Below are 25,754 nucleotides of genomic sequence, written 5' to 3' on the forward strand. Positions count from 1 at the left end.
GGCAAAGAACTCTGAGGATCTGAAAAAAAAAGAATTGTTGGTCTACATAAAGATGGCCTAGGCCAGGGATATGCAATTAGCGAACCTACAGCTGTTGCAGGACTACAAGTCCCATGAGGCATAGCAAGACTTACAGCCACAAGCATTACACCCAGAGGCATAATGGGACTTGTAATTTTGCAACTGTTGGAGGTTCACTAATTGCATATCCCTGGCCTAGGCTATAAGAAGATTGCCAAGACCCTGAAACTGAGCTGCAGCACAGTGGCCAAGACCATAAAGCAGTTTAACAGGACAGGTTCCACTCGAAACAGGCCTCGCCATGGTCGACCAAAGAAGTTGAGTGCACGTGCTCAGCGTCATATCCAGAGGTTATAAAGACAAGCAGACTAAGGATATGGATTACTGGAACCATGTCCTGTGGTCTGATAAGACCAAGATAAACTTATTTGGTTCAGATGGTGTCAGCGTGTGGCGGCAACCAGGTGAGGAGTACAAAGACAAGTGTGTCTTGCCTACAGTCAAGCATGGTGGTGGGAGTGTCATGGTCAGGGGCTGCATGAGTGCTTCCGGCACTGGGGAGCTACAGTTCATTGAGGGAACCATGAATGCCAACATGTACTGTGACATAATGAAGCAGAGCATGATCCCCTCCCTTTGGAGACTGGGCCACAGGGCAGTATTCCAACATAACGACCCCAAACATACCTCCGAGACGACCACTGCCTTGCTAAAGAAGCCGAGGGTAAAGGTGATGGACTGGCCAAGCATGTCTCCAGACCTAAATGCTATTGAGCATCTGTGGGGCATTCTCAAACAGAAGGTGGAGGAGCACAAGGTCTCTAACATCCACCAGCTCCGTCTCGCTGTCACTAGAGGCAGCAGATCAGGGAGAGGCTGCAGCAGTGGCAACATGTTACACGTTCCACCCTAAAAACAGGTGGAACGTGAAGCCTTTTCCCAAAGGCGATGTAATCCTTTAAAAAGTTGTGTTTTTTCACATACACTGATCAGCCATAACTTTACGATTACCCACCTAATATTGAATAGGTCACTCTTTTGCTGCCAAAACAGCCCTGATCCATTGAGGCATGGACGCCACTAGACTATGCTATGTTATCTGGCACCAAGCCATCAGTAGCGGATCATTTAGGTCCTGTTATGCCTGTTATACGATCAGAAATTCCATAAAAAAAACCTGGATGGTTTTTCCGACGGAATGCCGCTCAAGCTTGCCTTGCATACACACGGTCACACAAAAGTTCTCTGAACTTTCGACCGTCAAGAACACGGTGACGTACAACACTATGATGAGCCGAGAAAATGAAATTCAATGCTTCAGAGCATGCATCGAATTGTTTCCAAGCATGCGTAGGATTTCTGCACGTCGGAACTGCTACAGACAATCGAAATTTCCGTTAGGAACTTTTCCGTCGGAAAAATAGAGAACCTGCTCTCAATCTTTTGCTGGCGGAAATTCTGCCAGCAAAAGTCTGATGGAGCATACAAATGGTCGGAATTTCCAACCAAAAGCTCACATCGGACTTTGGCTGGCGGAATTTCCAATCATGTGTACGGGGCATACGTTGCGGGGTTGGCTCTCCATGAATCGGACTGGTTTATCCAGCACATCAAAAAGATGCTCGATTGGATTGAGATCTGGAGAATTATGAGGCCAAGTCAACACCTTAAACTCGTTGTGTTCCTTAAACTATTCTTGAACCCTTTTTGCACTGTGGCAGGGCACATTATCCTGCTGAAAGAGGCCAGCAGGGAATACAATTTCCATGAAAGCCTCAGAAATACTACCGGTACCTCGAGCCACACCAGAAGGGCAGAGGGAGATAGGGAAGTAAACAAGTGGCTGAGGAGCTGCTGTAGAAAAGAAGGGGTTTGGGTTCCTGGAGAACTGGGGTGACTTCTCAGGTCGGTTACCAGCTCTATAGAAGGAACGGACTGCACCTAAATGAGGAAGATGCAGATCTGCTGGGAGTGAAGATGGCTGAAATGTTAGAGGGGCTTTCAAACTAGGCGCCGGGGGTAGGGTACAGATGTAGAGATAGTCAGCGCGGAACATATTCCAGAGGGTAGTATTGGGGGCATTAGTAGTAGGTTGATTAAAGCACCTAAACCCGAAGTATAGTAACAAGTCCTATTTGCAACCCCAGAGCACCCAATAAGGAGATAGTATGCGACCGTTCTAAACTACGTGGCATGTTCAGCAATGCCAGGAGTCTGGCGGACAAGATGGGAGAACTGGAACTACTGTTGTACGAGGAGGATTTCGATTTTGTAGGAATTACAGAGATTTGGTTCAACAGCTCTCATGATTGGCTGGCAACCATTCAAGGGTATTCCCTATATTGCAGGGATAGAGGAGGGTAAAAAAGGGGGAGGGGTATGCCTGTATATCAAAAATGATGTACAAGTGAATGTGAGAGATGACGTCACTATGGGAGCTAGGGAGGAGGTGGAATCCTTATGGGTGGAGCTACAAAAGGGAGGAAGCTAAAAGGGAAAGTAATACTGGGAGTATGCTATAGGCCCCCAAACAGAGGGAGGAGGCGGAGCAGGACCGCCTATCACAATTTGGATTAGCGACAAGAATGGGAAGTGTCATTATAATGTGGGATTTTAAATTATCCAGACAGACTAGGTGGAAGGAACTGGGCATTCATACAAGGCTCGCCAGTTCCTAATTGTCTTGCAGGACAATTTCATGGGTCAGATTCTTTAAGTACATAAATATTAAGAAAGGGAGGTCAGATCATATTGGTCCCCATAAAGAATGATGAAGAGAATCTGGTTACCAAGGATGGAGAGATGGCGAAGGTATTGAATTTATTCCTCTCAGTCTTCACGAGGGAATCGGGGCTTCAGTAACCAAAACTGCAATGGACAGAATTAGAATTAGACTTGAAAATCTTAACATGAATAAGTCACCGGGACCAGATGGCTTGCACCCGAGGGTCCTTAAGGAACTCAGTCAAGTAATTGCCAGACAATTGTTCTTAATTTTTAGGAACAGTCTACTGACTGTAATGGTGCTAGCTGATTGGAGAAAAGCCAGTGTAGCACCAATATTTAAAAAAGGGCCAAGATACATCCCTGGGAATTACAGACCAGTTAACCTAACATCAGAGACTATACTATATACAAGATTTTAGTAACGACAACATTAGCAGTAATCATCATGGATTCATGAAGAATCGTTCTTGCCAAACCAATCTATTAACCTTCTATGAGGAGGTGAGCTGCCATCTAGATAAAGGAAGGCCCGTAGACGTGGTGTATCTGGATTTTGCAAAAGCATTTGATACAGTTCCCCATAAACGTTTTCTGTATAAAGGTCTGTTGGCATGGACCATAGGGTGAGTACATGTGTTGAAAACTGGCTACAAGGGTGCATTCAGAGGGTAGTGATAAATGGGGAGTACTCGGAATGGTCCGGGCCTCCGGGGTGGAAAGTTGGGTCCCCTAGGGGTCTGTCCTGGGACCAATCCTATTTAATTTATTCATAAACGACCTTGGTGATGGGAAAAACAGCTCAATTTCTGCATTTACGGACGATACTAAGCCAAGCAGGGCAATAACTTCTCTGCAGGATATGTAAACCTTGCAAGAAGATCTGAACAAGTTAATAGAGTGGGCAACTGCATGGTAAATGAGGTTTAATGTAGAAAAATGTAAGATAATGTATTTGGATGGCAAAAATATGAATGCAATCTACTCACTAGAGGGAGAACCTCTGGGGATGGAAAAGGACCTGGGTGGATCTTGAATGCCATTGCTGAGCCTGTCATCTAATGCCAAGCTGCTGCAAGCAAAGCAAACAGAATATTGTCATGCATTAAAAAGGGGACCAACGCCAGAGATAAAACAAGAATTCTCCCAATCTACAAGACTCTGGTCCAGCCGCACCTGGAGTATGCTGTCCAGTTCTGGCCACCAGTCCTCAGGAAGGATGTGTTGGAACTGGAGAGAGTCCAGAGAAGGGCAACAAAACTAATAAAAAGGGACTGGAGGACCTTAGTTATGAGGAAAGATTATGAGCACTAAACTTGTTCTCTCTCTCGCTTGGCGCTTAAGAGGGGACATGATTTCAATGTACAAATGCCGTACTGGTGACCCCACGATAGGGATAAAACTTTTCAGCGAAAAGGGAATTTAATAAGACATGCAGCAATTCACTAAAACTAGAGGAAAAGGGGTTTAACCGTAAACTGTGTAGAGGATTCTTTACTGTAAGAGCGGTTAAGATGTAGAATTCTCTTCCACAGGCAGTGGTTTCAGCGGGGAGCATTGACAATTTAAAAAAACTATTAGATAAGCACCTGAACGACCACAACATACAGGGATATACAATGTAATACTGACCTAAAATCACACATAGGGTGGACTTGCTTCTTTTTTCAACCTCGCCTACTATGCAACTATATGAAGGGGTGTACTTGGTCAGCAACAATGTTTAGGTAGGTGGCATGTGTCAAAGTAACATCCACATGAATCCCAGTAAAACATTGCCCAAAGCATCACACTGCGTCCACCAGCTTGCTTTCTTGCCATACCTGCAACCTAGTGCCATCTCTTTCCCAGGTAAGAGACACATACACACCCAGCCATCCACAGGATGTAAAGAAATACGTAATTATCCAGACCAGGCCAGATTCTTCCATTGCTCCATGGTCCAGTTCTGATGCTTATGTGCCCAATGTAGGCGCTTTCGGCTGTGGACACCAGTCAGCATGAGCACCTCGACTAGTCTGTGGTTACACAGCCTTCTACACAAACTGTGATGCCCATTTTTTCAGCTTTCAACACATCAACTTCAGGGGCAACATGTTTACTTGCTGCTTAATACATCCCACATACTCTCAGAAGATGCCATTGTAACAAGATAATCAATATTATTTACTTAACCTGTCAGTGGTCATAAAGGTATAGCTAATTGGTGTGTTTACCATTTTAATTTCTCAGTTATACATTTGCACATACGGTATATTTCCATAATTCTTTACTCTGCTGTGTTTATCTGGCTAAGACCACCGCATGTTGTCCCTTAAGATCTACAGATCATAAGCAGTTAAGTTTAGCTAGCCTCAGGAAAGCCTATATAATAGACGATACCAACATAACATCTCAACCGAAGAAAATTCTTAGAACCCAATCAATTAAATACATCCTTAATATAAAAGGTGAGATAGATTGTAGATAAAGTGTCTATCAGAAGGACATTTATTACCACTTGTCATGCAAGCCTCATGACTTTGCTTTCATTATTGAGGTGCAAAAGGTGAACATAGGAACTATCAGCATACAACACATTTTCTGGTAATATTATGTTAACGGGAATAAAGGATTGTTGGTGATTACAGATGAGGTTAGTAGACCTCATGATTATTGGTGTATGAATGAATAACCATTTCTGTCCAAAGCAATCAGTGGCTCTCATGTCTGTAGTGCAGTAAGGAAACATCTTGACACAGGCAACAACAACATTCCTTCCTTTAGTCAAGTTCCATCAGAAGGCCAAGTCTACCTTTTATTAAATCTACAATTAAACAAGATTATTTGGTGCCTAGGCAAGGTTATAGTTGAGGAAGGAATAGGACAAAGTTTTTGAACACACAGTATGTGTTTTATTGAAGGAGTAGTTAGTTGATGCTTGAAACAGACTTCCAGTAGAGGTACTGAGTTAGTCAATAGTAAGTATATTTAAAAAATCTTGGAACAAACATAGTTGCATACTCGTTGCAAAAACAAAAAAAAAAAACAAGACAAAAAAAAAAAAAGGGGGGGGGGGCACTTTCTGCAACCCGAAAGTCCCGTGACTTGAAGCAATGCCTGTGTAATCTTGGTCTATGGACCTCAAGTCACGTCAAAGTCGGACCAAAGTAGTGCAGGGACTACTTTGAAGTCACACAGATATGAATGGTACTCATTGGAAATCATGGGGTATGACTTGTCATGCGACTCTGCAGTCCCAAGTCACAGGACAACTCGCACAAGTGTGACAGGGGCTTGTCTTTTTCTGACGACTGAATCGTTCAAATTTTTAAAAAGTTAAAAAAAAAAAAAAAAAAAAAAAAGGCATGCAGCCAAATACACAGCAGAAAAATGTATCCTTACCATTACATGTGTGCATCACCATCTTGTCTCTGAATCTGCATCTGAGCTTGCATTCTTACAATCATTTCCTGCATACGGCGAAGCTACAAGATAGATTAAAACCAAATGTCATCAAAACTACCATAGCCATGCATTTTCTTGTAGAATGTAAAAACTGGTCAGTGTTTAATTTATTGCTGAGCATGTGCTGCTTGATTTTTTTTTTTTTAAAGCAATTTTAGCAGGGCTTGTGTCAGGGCATACTACAGGGCAGAGTTTGGGGGGTGAGGGGTAATTAGTCACTCAGAGTGAAATCGGATACATCAACATAGACATGCAGTAGTTAACATTCTTACAGTGTGATGCAGCACCAAGAAAGCTTTAGTAAATTGTTGTGTGTATTGTACCTTTCCCCTTAATACACTCAGTGCTTAGCATCAGAATAGCACATCAAGCACCCCCTTATGATAACCATTAGTATGAGGCCTAATGTACAAGCATCCTGATGAGAAGCCCAGGTATCTACTGGTTTGCAAGAAACAGAATTAGGAATGGCAGATCTTAGCTTTTAAAGTCACTGAGAAGTCTATTGACAGCCTGTGTGTGACCATACATACTAAGGTTGGCCATAGACAGAGGAATTTTCTTTCCTGCAACCATTCCCCCATCCTCCCAGAATCTCTTGTATGGAGCCAGTGTGTTCTCCCGCCAGGTGAACAGCGATTATTCCTAGTGGCTAGCAATAATCGCATGTAAAATGCAACAGGCTGGACACAGCCAGCCCATAACATGCTTTGGACCTTGGCCGGTTCAGCTTAATCTGTGCCTGACAATTATGTACGGAGGGGGGTTGCCCTAGCGAGCAGCACACAACTTGCAGCCAGTAGCTGCATTTGCTTTTCATTAACTTTTTCTATGAAAAAAAGGGAGCAGGTATAGAATCACCACGTGTTTGTGAACAGCTGCTAGCCAAATTAGGAAGAGAATGTGACAAGTTACAGGAAGGATAAACTAACCTCCTGTGCTCAGGCCAACGGCATTGGCTCTTCTATAACTAGTCTACAGCCTTTATACAAAAAAGGAGAAGCTAAACTATCTCAAAAAGGCAGACTTTGCAGAAACAGCATTAAGGCGGTTTGTATTAAAAAAAAATGATCACATTTTAAATACATTAAAATATGACATGGAAAAGCATTAAAAAAAAAAAAAAAAAAAAAAAAAACACCCTCCCTCTACAAGGAGTCAACATATACCCAATCCTATTGTATGGCAATAAGGAGCCACAATATATCATAAAGTGTACTGAAACATGTATATGATGTTGGCAAGGTGAGGGTCCTCCTCTCTATAGTGCCTCTCCTCCAATAAGCTGTCACACAGTGTATGCCAATACTTCACTCCCAGTGCTAAACAGGGAGAAAAAAAATTCTAACATGATGTGCACTTTCTAAAGAATATAGCAAGCTGAAGACAGCAGATATACATGTAAAACTTATGTAGGCGGATTTTTTTCATCCCTGTGCATCATCTGAGGCGGTTCACTTCATTGGGTATATGTGATGGTTTACATCCACTTTATTTTAACAAGGTTCTCAGAATGCAATAATTTGAGAATTTCTCACCTCAGCTTCTTTTTCCAGCAGTATCTGGTCCTTAGACACCTCAACGTTCTCCACACTGATATAGAAAAAGAACAGCAGGTAAAATTAAGGTAATTTGATTTAAGAAATCAGACCATTCAAAACTTTAAGGCAAAGTTCTAAATATTAACAACTTCTATATTCTATCTCAGGGGTCTCCAAAACTTTCTAAACAAAGGGCCAGTTTATTGTGCTTCAGACTTTAGGGGAGCCGGACTGGACAGCACTGGAATCAGTGGGAGTAAACGTCACCACACTGGTATTGGGGGGGGGGGGGGGGGTAGTGCCACATCTTTGGTATCATTGGGATGAATAGTGCCCCATTGTTGTCAGTTAGTGGGAGAAATAGTGAGTGTTCCAAAGGCCAGATAAAGGCATGCAAAGGGCCGCAGTTTGGAGACTAGGGGTGTTGAAAATAAAAATCGCTGAATCTAAACCGATGCCTCATCTCCGGTCTTTTTTAGCCACGTGACTTCCGGCCGCTCTCCTCTTATGTAAGGGCTACAGCGGGATGGGGCTGAGATCCCCTCCAACGTCAGCCGGGGAGGTCACATGACCGGCCGCTGTGCTGTCCGTTCAGCCCCTCCCGCTGTAGCCTTTAGATCGCAGGAGGAGAGCGGCTCGAGGTCATGTGACCAGCCATAAAAAGACCAGAGATAAGGTATTTAGAGGCATTGGTTTATACCAACACTTACACAGTGTTGGATGGATTCATAAAACAGACTGGCTGGCAGTGATTTTATTTTTTTTTTTTTTAACTTTAGTGTATGCTGGCAGGGCTACTGTTGACCGCTGAGTTCAGACTTTGCTACACATGCAGGGAGTGTTTTTTTTTGTTAAAGCAGATAAAATAAAAAAAAAAAATTAAAAAAAAAAAATGGAGTTCTTCTGACTGCTTCAATTTTTTTTATGAAAAACTATGGACAGTAACCGTGATGCATTGTGGAATTGAATTGTTGACAGGATCATCACAGAATTGTGAGACCGGAGAAGATGTGCACCCCTATTGGAGACCCCTGCTCTATCTTATTTTGGAAAAAAAAAGAGGGAAGGTTTAGGCTAAGCTACAAATACTGCCTGTATATACACCTTGAGACTCCCATATTGGGCCAGTGAACCTCCCAAACCCAGGATATCCAAAGTACTGACCAGCTTCCCGCTTGCCAATTCTGATTCTGCCTCATCCATCATACCGTTTAGTGGGGTTAACTAACAAAACAATGGGCTAATAGTAATGAGTATGAGAAGGAAGGAAGGTGGACAATGCATGTACCGCAAATTTGATGGGTGCAGGTACACACACACACACACACACACACACACACATTGTGACAGACCTAGCCGGGATAGAGGCTTTTGGAGAGGACTGAATGCAAGCCTCTTGCCTACCAACTATGGGCCCTGGCATTTGAGGAAGCTACAAGCATTTAGGAAGATACTGTTATGTAATGCAAAAGGACATTATTAAGGAGGCCATGATGGTCTCTGCATGCTTGGGACTCATATAGCAGATGTATGTGAAAGGAATGCTGATTAATGAGATCTGGAAAGCCCTGGTTCTCCTGTTGTCTACTTCTAATGCCGCGTACACACGAGCGGACTTTCCGGCATACTTGGTCCGGCGTACCGGAGTCCGTCGGACAATTCGATCGTGTGTGGGCTCCAGCAGACTTTTTTTTTCTCAAAAGTTTGACGGACTTAGATTTGAAACATGTTTCAAATCTGACGGACTCGAGTCCGTTCGAAAAGTCAGCTCGTCTGTATGCTAGTCCGACGGACAAAAAACGACGCTAGGGCAGCTATTGGCTACTGGCTATGAACTTCCTTGTTTTAGTCCGGTCGTACGTCATGTACGAATCCGTCGGACTTTGGTTGATTGTGTGTAGGAAAGTCCGTTCATTCGGAAAGTCCGTCAAAAAGTACGCCGGACAAAGTCTGCCGTAAAGTCCACTCGTGTGTACGCGGCATAAGAGTGTTTCACCCATTGTTGTATGTGCTAATTAACCTTTCTATTGTATAGGAGTTCTGTGTTGATTTATGATAATGTTGATTGTGTCTTCTGAGCTAAAAGACAGCAAGTCTGTCCTAAAGGTCATGTCTCTTAAGGCCCGTACACACGATCGGACTTTTTGACAACATGCAAATTAGCTGTTTTGGCGCAACATCCGACCGTGTGTACACTCCATCAGACAAACTTTTTCTGTTTCCATCGGACTTTTGTTGGCTGTGCGAACGCAAAAACTTTCTGTCAACAAAAGTCCGATGGAGCAAAGTCCGATGGTGCGTACACAAAAGCATCGACTTTTGTACAAACTACAGTACGCAACCGCGAGAATGTTTCCAGCGCGATCCGATTGCGCTGGTTCTCGAGGACAGGGTACTGTACATCTCGCACTGGCTGCAAAAGGGAAAAACACATTTTCCTACTGCGGCGGGTGCGAGGGGGAATTCCCCTCTGGGGGAATACCAGGCCCTTCGGTCTGGTATGCATTTTAAGGGGAACCCCCTACACCGAAAAACGGAGTGGGGTCCCCCCCAGAATCCATACAAGACCCTTATCCGAGCACGCAGCCCGGCCAGTCAGGAAAGGGGGCGGGGACGAGCGAGCACCCCCCCCCCCTCCTGAGCCGTACCAGGCCACATGCCCTCAACATGGGAGGTGGGTGCTTTGGGGGAGGGGGGCGCCCTGCGCCCCCCCTCCCCCAAAGCACCTTGTCCCCATGTTGATGAGAACAAGGGCCTCTTCCCGACAACCCTGGCCGCTAGTTGTCGGGGTCTGCGGGCGAGGGGATTATCGGAATCTGGGAGCCCCCTTTAATAAGGTGGCCCCCAGATCCCAGCCGCCCACCCTTTGTGAATGAGTATAGGGTGCATCGTACCCCTACCCATTCACCTAGGGAAAAAAGTGTAAAAAAAAAAACACAGTACACAGGTTTTTAAAGTAATTTATTTGGCAGCTCCGGGGGTCTTCTTCCGACTTCGGGGGTCTCTCCGGCGTCTTCTCCCGGTGTCTGGATCTTCTGCCGGCTGCTCCGCTATCTTCTCTTAAGGGGGCGGGGTCACCGCCTATATAAGTCCATTGCGGAGCGCTCAGAGCATTCCAGCTGGAGAGAGCGTCGTGTCAACATGGGAAGAGGAGAAGAGGGAAGAAGACGATCCAGAAGTCCGGGCCACCGCTAGCAAAAGAGCGGCAGAAGATAGCGGAGGAGCCGGCAGAAGATTTTTATTGACACTTTTTTCCCTAGGTGAATGGGTAGGGGTACGATGTACCCTATACTCATTCACAAAGGGTGGGCAGCCGGGATCTGGGGGCCACCTTATTAAAAGGGGCTCCCGGATTCCGATAATCCCCTCACCCACAGACCCCGACAACCAACGGTCAGGGTTGTGGGGAAGAGGCCCTTGTCCTCATCAACATGGGGACAAGGTGCCCAAAGCACCCACCCCCCATGCTGAGGGCATGTGGCCTGGTACGGCTCAGGAGGGGGGGGGGGGGGGGTGCTCACTCGTCTCCACTCCCTTTCCTGACCGGCCGGGCTGCGTGCTCGGATAAGGGTCTGGAATGGATTTTGGGGGGACCCCCACGCCGTTCTTTCGGCGTAGGGGGTTCCCCTTAAAATCCATATCAGATCAAAGGGCCTGGTATGCCCCTGGAGGGGAGCCCATGCTGTTTTTTTATTTAAAATTTGGCGTGGAGTTCCCCCTCAAGATTCATACCAAACACAGTGCCTGGCATTGGCAGGGATCCAAGTCGGATCCCCGCACCAGTGTGAACCCGGCTCGCAAGGTGTCAATCTCGCTGATAAAAGTGGCGAGATTGAAACAATATCAGACAACAATACAGAAGTTGAACAAAGGGTGGTGGTAGAGAGCTGAAAAACCACGTGATTTGGTGAAAGTTGGCTGGAAAAGTCCTGCCGTCTGTATGCAATACAAACTTACGGCCAACGCCCTTTGTACAAAAATCCAAGGGAAAGTTTGTACAAAGTCCTATCATGTGTATGGGGGCTTTAGTCACCTAGGCTGTCTAAAGGATTAGATAATTAGCTCATGTTAATTAGGTTTCTGGTTACAATTTGTATTGTCAACAAGCTGTATATATTTGTGTGAGATCTCAAATAAAAGGCTATTCTTGATGTACTCCAAGACTGGTGTGGTCTGATGTTTTACCCTATACTGAGCTATGACTAGTGAATGGGAAAGCTAAGGGGGTCTTGGATTGTGTGGTACCGGACAGAGGAAGCATTTACGGCGGACATCTTAAATACGGGGTCCCACACATATATATAGCTCTCTCTATCTCCGTAAACAAATATGAAATTTAATTAAAGTCAATTTTTTTGTCCAGATTCTGTTGTCTCCCAGATTTTTCCAGCCATGCCTATTTTTACTCCAAGCCTGACGTCAAGACAGGCAGTTTTATACTGTATATTCAAACAGTGTTTGTATGCAATTATGTCATACTTCTTTCCCATACAGCATGTATTACGCTTTCACTGACTGGCAATTGGGAAAGTATGCCATTTTCCAGAAGGGTTTTGACAACTTATAATCTAAATACAAGTCTATGTGGCTGCTCTGCTTGCTCTATGTACTTCAGCTGAGGATCCAATATACAGAAATGTTATTAGCATTATTGGATTTCAGGAGCTCTGTTACAAACTGATAAGCTGATGGTCATTGTAAGGTTGGCTAAACTTTAGCCCCAGTCAGGCTCTAAGCTCTTACACAGCTATCAAGAGCACCGCCAATACATTCATTCTGAAAATATTCATTTTTGTAGAAATCGTTTTTCATAGCTTACACATTTAAACAGGAAAAGAATCAGCATACCACATAGCCTATTTTTACACCCGTTTGATATAATACTGTACCTGCCACCACCTTTTTTAAGGCGCTCAGAACGAAAGTTTTCATAATGCAAATCCTGAGTGACCTCTTGAAGATCCTGCATGTGTGTGCTGAAAAAAAAAAATATACATTGCACTTTAAAGCAGGAAAGTCACAAAAGGTTTGTATTAAGCAGAAGAGCTTTATTAAAATTACAGGTGTTTCTGACTTCAATCATCACTTTTCACCATATTTTCCATAATTCTTCCACCAATCTAAAAATCACTTTATTGTAAGAGTCTGGTCACTGAAACAATGACCCCTACCTCCTTTTTATGCAGGATTTACTAATTGTCCGTTACAAATATTTAAGTCTGAAAATTGCCACAATGCATTGTTTCTGTAACTGGCAAAAGGTGCACACACTCAGCGCTATACTATAGAACAGAGAGAGGGAGAGTAAATTTGGTCACAAAAAACGAATGCAACAAAAATATCTTGTTGAAAAGCTTCTAACTTGATTACAAAAAAAATACCGATTATCATACCAGATGGGGTTTAAAAGGTTTCAGTCATCCTATTACAGACATGCAGAAGGAAAGGTCAATATTAAAATAGTTGTAAACCCTTACTGGATGACATCTAGTTTACTAAAGCGCTGCGTACCATCAACATTTGCCATATTTTCACACTTTTCATTCTTTTTTGCTGAACTCATTCTGCCTCTTTGCAGCCACTTCCTGTATACAAGCACATGCTCAGGCATCGGCTGCATGACAATTCTCAAGGAGGACTGTCTGCTGATGAAAACAGTGGAACATGCCTGCACAAGTGATGTAGGCCTAGTGGCTTACAGGCTTTAGTGAAAGCGCATGCGCCGGGTAACAAGTAGCAACACAACTGGGAAAAAAAAAAAAGATAAAGCCTTGTCACCCCATAACAGCAAGTGCCTGAGAGTGGCTGGACAAATCATATGAAAATTGTAAGAGGAAACAGTGGCTAAGTGGTTTGTATTACTGCTTTGTGCTCTAGGGTCCCAGAGTTTGATGCTGCTAAAGGAACACCTTGTGAAATGTATATGTCCTTGAAGTATTTTCATTACAATCTAAAAGCCTACTGGTAAACGAATAGACACCACCAAAAAAATGACTCTCCTATATGCCCACATGGAACAGAGCGAAGACTTTAAAGGGGTGAGCAAAGAGACAATCTTCTGTGGTGAAGGCTTGGTAGTTAAAGCTGAACTCCTTTTCACTAGAACTGAATGGAATGATCAGTCCCAGCATAGATCATACCTCTGTACCATGTTGCTCTGTTGTCTGCAGATCCCCTGATATTCTGGGTTTAGTTGTGGCTTTGTATCATGTGACACTCTGTATATCCTGCTAGACTCTGTCCCTTCCACAGCCACTTCCTGCAGCAGCTGGAGCCTGAAACACTCCCTTTTGTAGTCTTTCATACTCTGCAAATGATGTAACTTCGGTGGCTCTGATGGTGGGTGGGATTGAATACATCCTAATTAGCATTCAATCCCGCCCAGAGTCCAAACCTTCCAAGTCCCGCCTCACAGATCACAGCATTATTCAAGAAGGAAACCCCTTCATACACAGCCCGTTTTGAAAGCTAGCTGTGCAGGATTGATTAGATCACAATTAGAATTCAATCCTGCCCAGGTAAATATGCCGACCAGTGTGAGCAGGGAAAGTCCCACCCCTCAGAACCCACCCTCCCAAAGTCCTGCTCTCTGTGAAGCAATTCATTTACATATGAAGAAACCCCCTTCATAACCTCCCACAGCCCTTCCTCTGTAGTCTTGCAGCAAGCCATTATTCTTTGGCATGCTGCCACCCACATTAAGGCCTAGAAACACCCACAGCAACCCTAGAACCCACATCAACTCCTAGCACTGGTACAAGTGACTCCCATAGCCCTGAAGCTAGAGAGGCTCAAAGGATTATGGGACATGTACTGTAGTATCAGGACTGGAAAAGGAAGGAACAGGAAGTCAGAGATTGCTGAAATTCAGCCAGGAGGGAGGAGTGATCACAGACACATGCTGTATGCAGCTAAAGTAGGAAATTTACACACAAACTGACAGTAGGGTTGTGGTTAATTTACATGCACAATGCATCTGTTTTGGAGATGAAAAGCTAGAGATCTTCTTTAAGTCTTCAAACGATATTAGCAGTCAGCAGTGGGGTTTCACTACAGTCCAACAAAAATGGGATCTTTAACTATATTTTTCATTTAGCCATATTTAGACACTCTAGTAGAACACAGCAAGTGTGAAAATGACTCAGTTACACTTACATAAGCATTGTCCTTAGTTTAAGGAAGTCATTGTGTTCTGGGTTTTCTACTTCCACCACACCCCACGGATACAGGCGACCTCTGACCTTTTTACCTTTTGCCTCAATAAGCTGGTTAGAGCCAACGACAGAGAAGGGAATACTGGCCTACAAAGAATAAAACAAAGTACAACGTCATTACCGAGTCCTAAATAACAACTTCCTGTTTACCTTATTTTAGTCCCTTAAATGTTGTGGTCATCTACAACAATTCTCCTGATGGTTCCTACTTTGGATCTGTTCTATATTGGTAAATGACCTTCCACTATCAAGCATCAACTAACATCATTCACCATGAGCTAAGGGAGGATATAACTGAAATATACACAACTGACCGTTTATGTCACAAGGTGTACTAATTCTAAAGTCATAAGACTGTTTCGTGGCAGTGGGGAAAGTCTTCAGTGTATGTAAGCTCCAAGTTGTGACAAGAGCTTCCTCATTACTCCTGGCAGCTGAATATGATGGTGGAGGAATTAAAAAAAAAAAAAAAAAAAAAGTTCACTTTAAAGCAGAGCTCCACCCAAAAGTGGAACCTCCGATTATATGCTTCCTGCCCTCCTCCAGTGCCACATTTGGCACCTTTCGGGGGGGGTTTGACAGGTACCCTTCCCCACTTCCAGGAGACCGCAGCAGTCTGACTCCTTCTGGGTCAGTTAGAAAGCACAGCGCACTTCGCACATGTGCAGTAAGGAACCGGTTGTTAAGGGCCGAAAGGCTTCACTGCCGGTATCCCTTACCATGAATGGTGGCGGCAGCACCCGAGAGCCGATCCGAAAATCAGCTAGGTTGCCAACATCACGGGATCCCTGGACAGGTAAGTGTCCTAATATTAAAAGACAGAATCGTTTCACTCGTGACAGTTACTAGCAACAATCGTGACCTAAATCATGGAGCATAAACCTGATGAAACAATTTGAATTAACTGACAGACTAGTGAGCATGATTTAGGAAGGAGAAACTGTCCAGTAGTTCAAGAGGCAGAGCCAGCAGGTACAGCTGAAAGTTTCCTTGCTGAACTTTATCCATAACAACTTGATAAAAAATAATATTCTTTAGCAAGAAACATACATTCCACATTAATAATTATGCTACTAAAATGTGTGTGCTGCAAATTGCCTCCAGCGCTGTTCCCGATTCTTCTTGCTGGAGGCTGAAATTTTGCTGAAGCCCAGAACCCCTGATCAGCCTTAAATCTTTAGGCCGTTAGCTGATTGGTCTCTCTATTTTTCAACTTTGTACTGAAAATTTAGAGCAACTGAGCATGTGCAGAGCAGGGAAAGATAGTGTATTACTGGATTTTATACAGTATAGACATTTGTTTTACTATACCTGCAAAAGGGGCCAGCCTAAAGACCCCTTTCACACGGAGGCATTTTTCAGGCACTTTAGCACTAAAAATAGTGCTTGTAAAGCGCCTGTAAACTGCCTCTCATGCCTCCTCATTGTGAAAGCCTGAGTGCTTTCACACTGGGGCGGTGCACTTGCGGGACAGAAAAAAAGTCCTGCAAGCAGCATCTTTGGGGCGGTGTGGGAGCGCTGTATACAGGGCTCCTACACCGCCCCTGCCCATTGGAATGAACGGGCAGCGCTTCCGAAGCACCTGTAAAGCGCTACGGAAGCGTCAAAACACGGGTGGTTTTAACCCTTCCTTTGGCCGCTAGCGCCGCTAAAACTAGCAGCGCTTTACCGCTAACGGACCTGCCGCCCCAGTGTAAAAAGGGGTCAACGTGATCTCACAGGACTTAAATTTTCTGTCTAAAGTTCCACTTTAAAAAGTTACTAGTTCAAAGGCTGAATTACCCCAGTACAGGGGCTACTTTATTGATGCAATGCACGTGACCATGATATATGATCAGCTAAAGTTTGAGAAACAGCATACTGTTTGACTGAGTATAAAACAGAAGTCAGAACCAATAAAAACTCTAAAGTTTGCAATGTGGCAAACTTAAACCAAAACTCCAGTCAGAACTTTTTTTAGTATTGAACAGAGAGTAAGGCCAGAACCTCTCTAGTTTTTACTGCTTTTGTGCGTCTCTGAATTGGGGGTACTCACTACCTGTGCGGCAGGAAACAATGGGATCCCTCTTTTATGGGGACAGGAAAACAATAGTACATTTAGCTTACAGAGCAGAGAAAACTTAGAAACTGTCAGATTTTCTTAAAATAGCTTCCTGTCCTAGTGACACCTGCATGCTCATTCATTTTCCTGCTGTCACCAGGATAGAAGGCCAGGGTATACAAGAAAGCGGACTGCAATTAAATCTTGACAGAAGCTCTGACTATTACTTACGCTATAAAAAAAAAAAAAAAAAAAAAGAAGGGGGGTTGGGTTTTAGGTATTTGCTGACCTAAGCCTTTAATTACTCGACTAGTAGTGCGTGTCTATGAATACAGAAGCCAAGCAAGTTGCTATACACCTTTAAAAGCCTTGTCTGCTCCTTGAAGTCTTCATCTTCATCAGACTCTGCATCTGGAAGGTGATAAATCTTAATTCCACGTTCCTCAATCTCATCCAGAATCTACAAATACAGGAGAGGTATGGTAACATTGCTGGTTACATAGAATGCAACATAGCATCACTAGCATTCAACAGGAACTGTTAAGTAAACAAATTGCTACCGACAATTGTGTGCTTATGGAGATGCTTATGGAGGAAAGGAAGTGAAGGGGGTGGAGGCATGAATTCATATGTACAAGTAGTTGCCAATGTGTTCAAAGTCTTTGGGCTTGGAATAATAGTATTAAAGCATCACAAATTTTACTGATAAAACTAAAAATATTTAGAACATGAAAAGTAACATGACAGAACAAGAATAGTATTATTGTTACCATTATAAATACACATGGCCCATTTGGTTAATAAAAACTAGAAATTGTAGTACTTGTAAACTGACACTAGATGGCACAACATAAAAAGGAATTTATGCAAGTAATGAAACAGTGGCAACATGCAATTCATGGCAAATTAAAGACTTCCATTTTATCCAGTCATGTATTGATTTAAATGTACTTGCATGCATTTTAAATAGAACCTCAGGGAGTCTTTGTGCTGGCCTCCTGTAATGGCCAAAGGAGCATTTATACATAGAATGGGAAAGCCTGTTAATGGAGAATACATTGTACTTTGAACCAATCCTCTATGGTACCCTGCAACACTACCTGTGATGTTGGACAGAGTTAACCCCAACACACGACTGCCCAACACCACAGCTAGCAAGAAAATGGCTGTTCTGATAGCCACCGATGGCTCCCAACACTTACCCAAAGAATGAAGAGGGAGGAGAGGCTAAAAAAGCATTTCCTTGCTAGCTGTGGTGTCGGACATTCATGCGCCAAGTGGGGGCACTCTGTTCAACAATGCAGCTAGTGTTACAGGACATCTTAGGAGACAGATAAAAAAAATAAAATTCTTCTTTAAGCCAATCAGGCTGTGCAGCATTGCATAGCAGACCAGTATGGATCTAACAAAGGCAACCTACTAAGAGAGAAGAGCGATTTAACTGACCTAAATCAAGGGGTGTAGGCCTCTTCCTAGGACTAGAAAACCTAAATCAATATATATCATTGATCTAATATAGACAGGTCTATTTTTAGTAAATGATGTCATTCGGGAGACCCCACGCTCCCTTGTTTTACTTTACCAGCAGGGAACAAGAGATGACATTTGGTGCCAGTGAAGTGACAGATCAGATGTGACGCCACTTAACGTGCATTGTTCATCATAAATGACACAGAACTGCATTGCTAGACAACTGGACTGACAGTGGAGCTACATCATGGGGACTTTATTTTTATTAAAGGACCTGTCAAATACTGTGTATTTACTTTACTTGATTTGTCTTTTTTGCAAACCCCCCCCCCCCCATGTTTCTACTTTGAAGAATGCGCAATTGAGGGTTCCTCTCATTGTTAAAGGGAGCTTCCAGATTCTGATAAGCCTCATGGGGACGAGGAAATTCCCGTGGTTAAGGGCAGGTGGCCTGGTTGGAGGGGGAAGGCCGCACACTCGCCTCCCACTTTTCTGGCCAGTCAGGCTGTATGCTCGAAAAAGGGTCTGGTATGGAATATGGGGGCACCCACCAAGCCTTTTTTTTGTGAGGTAGCCCTTAAGGGTCATTGGACAGCTGAAAGTGCAGGGCAGGGATCACTGGTTGTTAGCACCCCAATTGGTGTTGGCTTCCTAACACCAGGAGCACATTTAGCAGAGGTGTGAAGAAGGTTGCAAAATGTTTCACTTCCCGCTGCAGCCACAGATTCGCACAGACGAACATAGTGATCCACATGGTGTCCAAAAACGCAATCCTGGTTCTGGTGGATCACTATAGTATGGAGATCACATGAGAATATTAATAATTATTGGACACTGTGTGGATACTGATTTATGCATGTTATTCTCACTATATTATGTTTTTTTTGCACACTGGTTGTGTTTTTTGTAGGTATGGTGTGCATATTTATTTTTTATCTTTGAGTTTAATGACGGCAGCTTGGGGGCTTAGAGTTATTAGAAGTGCAAAAGTGTTCCGTCACACATAAGTCCCATCTGCCATCGAAGCGGACAGACTTTTAGATTTCAAATAGAACAAGTGCCGTCACCACACTGGTAGTCCACTATTTCCTCTGACCCCATAGGAGCAGCTTAGTACCTCTGTATGGACCAGGGGCTGGTAGAAGAATCTGCAGGAGCCTATGTATTGTCCCCACAATGCATGGATTGAGGGTGCAGGCTCCATTGCAAACATTTTTTTTATATTGTGCATTTATTTTTGCAAAAGGTGGACGATGCCTTTAAAAGGGTAAGTTCACCTTTTAGAATGTTAAATGTTCCACCCATATTCTCCCTCCACTCACCAGTGACAGCAAGCGGGGTGATCTTCTCCAGGCGCCCGCTGTCATTATTTGTCAGCCTTTGCGGCTGACAGCTTGTAGTTCGGAGTGGACCGTGGGATCGCTGATGAGCGGCCTCCTAGTTCATTTGTAAGCCCTGCAGCTTGTAAACAAACAGTCCCGTATGCAGGTATGGGCTGAAGGTTGCAGGGCTTATTTGCAGGAGACTGGCATTACCCCCGATCCATTGATCACTGGTGCAATGCTTTCCAGGCTCTTTAGGGAAAAAAAATAATAAATGCACATTTTTTTGCCCTTATTTTTTTCCCAAAAAGGTGAACTTTACAGGTGGTCCTTTAAAGCGGATCTTCAGTCATTTTTTTTCAACTTTCCATCTATTAAATCTTCTGCCCTTGTTGTTTTAAATTTTTTTCTCTGCCAGTAAATACCTTATACAGCCCACTTCCTGTTTTTTGTCTGGTCATTAGCCTAGGCTTATGACATCATGCACACCTCTCTCAATCTCTGGAGAGGTGCCAGGAAGGTAGGGGCAATGAGTCATAAGAGAGCCAATGAGAGCTGCAGGTATGTCTGTGTAAATCCAGAAAGTGAACAGGCAGCAGCTTCAGCTGCCCAGTTAAAATGGATGCAGCCAGACTCAGTGTAGGGAGATTTCTGAAGCATATTTGGAAAGTACAGCATCACAGTATATATTTAAAATATGCAAAGTGGTTGGAGGGAAGCTTCAGAATGGCAAAGATGTTTTTATTACAAATTATGTGAGCAGACGGCAGTTCCTCTTTAAGGTGGTATAAGGATTATGCATGCAGAGCTCACAGTGTCCAGAGTCGATTTTCTTTGAGAATTGTTTCACAGAAAGCAAACTGCATTTTAATGCCCACGGACAGCGTAAATTTGCAGCTCTTACCCTTCTCTTCAGCCTCTCCCGCTCCTTTAGAGTCAATGTATCTGCTTTGGCAATAACAGGAACAATATTCACTCTGTTGTGCAAAGCCTTCATAAACTCCACATCAAGGGGCTTCAAGCTGAAGACAGATGAAACTATATTATAATAATACGTATAGGATAATTTGCAGTTTAAAACACAATCAATTCTATGCGTGTCTGTTTACATCATCATGTATACACATATTGACATATGGATTTGGATTTACAGACTTTGTTAATTGAACTGAGACGTCAACAGCTACTCATTAGTATAAAGGTGACCTGACAATAGGGATGAATATGACCTTTACATACCCGTGGCCAAAGGGGGAGATGAAGTAAAAGCAGCAGTGGACGCGGTTATCCACAATGTGCCGCCGATTTAAACCGCTTTCATCATGAAGGTATCGCTCAAACTGGTCATCCACATAGAAAATAATGGGCCTGAAACTGAAAAAAGCAAAAGATGTAAAGCTTCATTGAGAAAAGGCTTTGTTTATATACATGAAATCTGCTGTCTGAGGCCACTTCTTGTATCCTTATTTTTCTCATAAAAGGCACATTACTCCTTTCAGAATAGGAGTCAGCACAAACTGTACTCTTGTTCAGGGCAACGCAGAAGGCAATGGAAACTGCACAGACAGTACAAGGCACCAGTGATAACCCAACAGCTTTGTTCCCAGAGAACACTGTTGTTTGGGGCTGTCATGTGCTGTCAAATGTATCAAAAAAGACAGATCTCTAACACGTTTTTATTGTTGTGTCTCAACATTAGCTGGGATTAACGCATATACTAGTCACCAGAATAGCAAAGTTAAAGCTGAACTCCAGGAAACCCAAAAGTATGCCTGCACTGCAAGGGTTAACCACACGATTCTGTTTAGAGGACTTTGAAAAGTTCTTTTACTTCTTACCTGATCCTCAGCTCCGGCATCCGATGCATTAAGGTGAAAAACCTTCCGTCATGCAGCAGCCACCCAGACCCCCTGTTTTCCTTACCTGAACCCGTTCTCCCTCCCCGGGGATGAGCACACCAGCTCTAGTCAGTGTCTCTTGTCCTGATTAGATAGATTGATAGCAGCACAGCCATTGGCTCCCGCTGCTGTCAATTAAATCGAATGACGCGGGTGCCAGGGTCAGTCGTGCAGTTTGTGTCAATAGACTCAGCAGGACACAGGAGCATGCCCTCACTAGTGTCTTGAAGGAGAGCGCTTCTCTGACGGGGCACTCAAGAAGAGGAGGAGCCACGAGTGCTGCTGAGGGACCCCAGAAGAGGAGGATCGGGGCTACTCTGTGCAAAACCAACTGCACAGAGGAGGCAAGTATGGCTTTTTTTTTTATAAACAAAGAGTGTTCAGTATGCCTTTAAGATGAATTCCAGGTATGAATAATTTTACACTGTACCTTGGAACAATGTAACTATGCATATACCATACTAAGCCGATCCCCCTGGAAGCTGTAAACCACTGTATTAGGCACCTCTACTACAGCGATCTCCACTAGCTCTGGGTCCTATGCAGAGCCGCTGTCCTGCTCCTTACTGAAAACAGAAGACCGCCTGCTTGGCACGGGCGCCATTCAGAGAGCGCTTTGTATTTTCTCAACAAATGCAAAATGTTCTCTGATTGAACGAAGTAGAGATCCTAATGTCACATCCCTCAATGCAGAGAATGCACAGCATTCTCTGAAATGTGCCCATGTTAAGCAGGGGGAACTCTTGTGTTCAGTAAGCAGCAGGGCAGCCACTAGGCAGGGGACCTGGAAGCTAAAGAAGAGCCCACTTCAGTGGATTTCCTGCTTCCAGGGGATCAGTCAGGTATGGTATAGGCAAAGTTACACTGGTCCAAGCTGGTCCAATGTAAATCTGTATAAAATATCCATACCTGGAATTTATCTTTACGTGTATTACCACAAAACTGGGATAACTACTTTATAATTGTTACATTTTTCCATTTACATAGCAAAAAAAGGAAAAAAAAATCTCATTTAAAAAAATAGTTTCTTGCCCTAAAATAAATCCTAAACTGATGTTTTCCCATTATGCAATATTAACCACTTGCCTACTGATCACAATTACCCCCTTTCTGCCCAGGCCAATTTTCAGCTATTAGTGCACTTTGAATGACAATTGCGCGGCCATGCAACACTGTACCCAAATTACATTTTTATTTTTCAAGACAGACAGACTTTTTTTTGCTAAACTAAAGAAAAAAAAAAAAAAAGACTGAAAATTTTGAAAAAAATTTTTAGTTTGTTATAAAATTTTGCAAATAAGTAATTTTTCTTCTACACTGATGAGGCTGCATTGATGGGCACTGATAATCAGGGCACTGGTGATAAGTGCCCTGATTATCTTTGTAAATGTCTCGTCACAGTGACAGCACTAAGGAAAGAAAATGCCAATAACTGGTATTTGTTTACATGTGATGAGCTGTGATTGGACACAGTTGATCACAAGGTAAAAAGGGCTGTTGTGATTGGTCCTTTACCTCAATCTGATCAGCTGTGTCCAACCGACACAGCAATCACAGAGTGTGCCCCGAGGGTGGTATTCTGGAAGGATGTCAATAGGCACCTTATGCCGCGTACACACGAGCGGACTTTTCGACCGGACTGGTCCGACGAACAATTCGACCGTGTGTGGGCTTCATCGGACCTTCAGCTGACTTTTTCGGTCGAAAATCTGACAGACTTTAGATTTGGAACATGCTTCAAATCTTTACGTCGGAACTTCGCCGGACCCAGTTCGTATTGAAAAATTTGCTCGTCTGTATGCTAGTCCGACGGACGAAAACCGACACTAGGGCAACTATTGGCTACTGGCTATGAACTTCTGAACTTCCTTATTTTAGTCCTTATGTCATCACGTACGAATCCGTCGGCCTTTGGTGTGAAGGCAAGTCCGTTTGTTGGGAAAGTCCGTCGAAAAGTCAGCGGCATTACCAGAACTGGACAACTGCACTGTAGCAGTCTTTTGGCTATAGCCCGGTTGAAAAGCGGTTAAGAGGGGGCTGGAGGGTTAATGTTTACCGTAATAAATCCTGTCTGTACCGTGCTAGCAAATTTCATTATCAGTTGCACTCAAACAATTTGTTTCGGGGGGGGGGGGGGGTAAAATTTGATAGCAGGTGGAACTACACTTTAAAATCTGAATTAAAGTGGATTGTAAAGTCACTTTTTTTTCAGTTTTTTTTAAACAATAACAAACATGTTATACTTACCTCCTCTGTTTAGTGGTTTTGCATAAGGCAGCCCAGATCCTCCTCTTCTCATGTCCCTTTTCACTGCTCCTGGCCTCTCCCTCCTGTCAAGCTCGGCTCGGGTGCCCCCATAGCAGCCTGGGGGGGACACCCGAGCTGCAGCTCCGTGTGTCCATTCAGCCAATCAGGAGGGAGAGTCTCGGAAGGCCGAGGGACTCGCGGACATTGCTGGACAGAGAGGGGGCTTAGGTAAGTATTAGGGGGTTTGGGGAGGCTGTTGCACACAGAAGGTTTTTATCCTAATGCATAGAATGCATTAAGATGAAAAAACCTTCTGCCTTTGCAACTCCTTTAACGTGTATGTATACATTTAAAATTGCTCCAATGCCAAAAATCCCCCAGTAGACGGTTTGTAAAGGTCTACAGGTTATGGGCTTGAAATTAAATATGGTTTGGTTCAATATTGCTATGGGACAATATTAAACCAATATAGCTGCTGACACTCTTGCTGTTCTGCTGGCACACAGGTAAAAATAAAGTGCAGAGCCAGCTGTACACATTGAAAAAAAAAAAACACATCCAGCCTTAGTACATATGAAAAAGTGAATATCAAAGTTGGAATTTTACAATCTTATCAAGTCAAAGAGATGAACAACTGCAGACAGATGCTATAAACTACATTACTAACATCATCACAGCTTGTTAGAACCGAAACATTCTCAGCAGAAAAAGTGAGGAACCGGACTAGTTCCCTAAATCTTCTTAAATAATGTAGGTCATTGACCTACTACAGCATCCCAGTTATCCACTTCCCCTTTCCTCTGCATGCCATTTATGTGGGAAGTCTCCCCCACGTTTCCAAGTCATGTTCAGAAGCTGCATCCTTCGTATGCATGCAGTCCAGGAACACCAGACAAATCAGGGTTAATATTATTCACTGTGACTCTGGGGGCCTCACAGTTCATGAGCTCCAGAACCAAGTACAATTTCTCAAAGCAACTTCCTCCCACAATGTTGCAGCTCTATCTGGAAAAAGATGCATCTGCATCACCGGCTAAGGTTTTGTATACAAGGCATTAAAGCGTTTGTAAAGGTAAAAACTAAAAAGCATTACACTACTTCTTTAAAGCGGAGGTCCACCGACCATTCATTTTTTTTTTTTTTCAGCTAATTAGACACTTTCATACTGACAATGTAACACTCACTGTTTAGATGTAATATCTCTCCCAATGTCTGAATTCGCATTAAAAAAAAAAAAAAGATATAAAAATTGAGGATGCCCGGTTCCATCCTGCTTGTGGGCATGTGAAGCCCACAAGCATTCATTTCCTGGAGCTACCAGCATTCACCGCTCGTTCCAGCGCATGCTCTGTGTTAACGGCGCGGAGCGCCGTAAAACTTCCGCCGCCCGTTGTGATGGCAACAACAATACTGTTTTGAGATCTCACGAGATTTGCGGTGGTGATCCGCACTGACTCCTGGGAATGCTGACGCTTAGCTCCCAGGAGACAGTGCGCCCCCGAGGAAGAATAAGATATACGCCTACTCCCGCGGGGGTCCGAGACAGGAAGTACCACTATAAAGACTGCAAGCAAGGTAAACAAAAAAAAGAATTTTTCTTCATTTGAACATCTGGTCAGAGCAAAGAAGGGATTAAGATGAATTTATTAATTTGTGTGGACCTCCGCTTTAAAGTAATACTAAAGTCTCTCCCCCCCCCCCCTTTTAAAATAACAAACGTTATACTTATCTGCTCTGTGTAGTGGTTTTGCACAGAGCAACCTGGATCCTCTACTTCAGTCCCTCTCTCCTGTCGAATGCCCCCACAGTAAGCAGCCTGCTTTGGGGGC

General features: G+C 43.6%; 1 protein-coding gene across 5 annotated transcripts in view; it reads right to left on the minus strand.

Annotated features, from left to right (window-relative positions):
- SEPTIN2 (septin 2) overlaps positions 1-25,754 on the minus strand; it is a 71,705-nt gene that overhangs the window by 7,567 nt on the left and 38,384 nt on the right. For all 5 annotated transcript variants that reach the window (XM_073625771.1, XM_073625768.1, XM_073625770.1 and 2 more), the window contains exons 6-12: positions 21,020-21,154; positions 20,685-20,802; positions 17,347-17,448; positions 14,889-15,034; positions 12,623-12,709; positions 7,731-7,785; positions 6,130-6,212 (exon numbers count right to left, since the gene is read on the minus strand). In XM_073625771.1, coding sequence (XP_073481872.1) covers positions 6,132-6,212; positions 7,731-7,785; positions 12,623-12,709; positions 14,889-15,034; positions 17,347-17,448; positions 20,685-20,802; positions 21,020-21,154 — 724 coding nt within the window. In that variant the 3' untranslated portion in view covers positions 6,130-6,131. The remainder of the gene's footprint in view (positions 1-6,129; positions 6,213-7,730; positions 7,786-12,622; positions 12,710-14,888; positions 15,035-17,346; positions 17,449-20,684; positions 20,803-21,019; positions 21,155-25,754) is intronic.

The sequence above is a fragment of the Aquarana catesbeiana genome, linkage group LG04 (genome assembly GCF_042186555.1).
Source record: "Aquarana catesbeiana isolate 2022-GZ linkage group LG04, ASM4218655v1, whole genome shotgun sequence".
Lineage (NCBI taxonomy): Eukaryota > Metazoa > Chordata > Amphibia > Anura > Ranidae > Aquarana > Aquarana catesbeiana.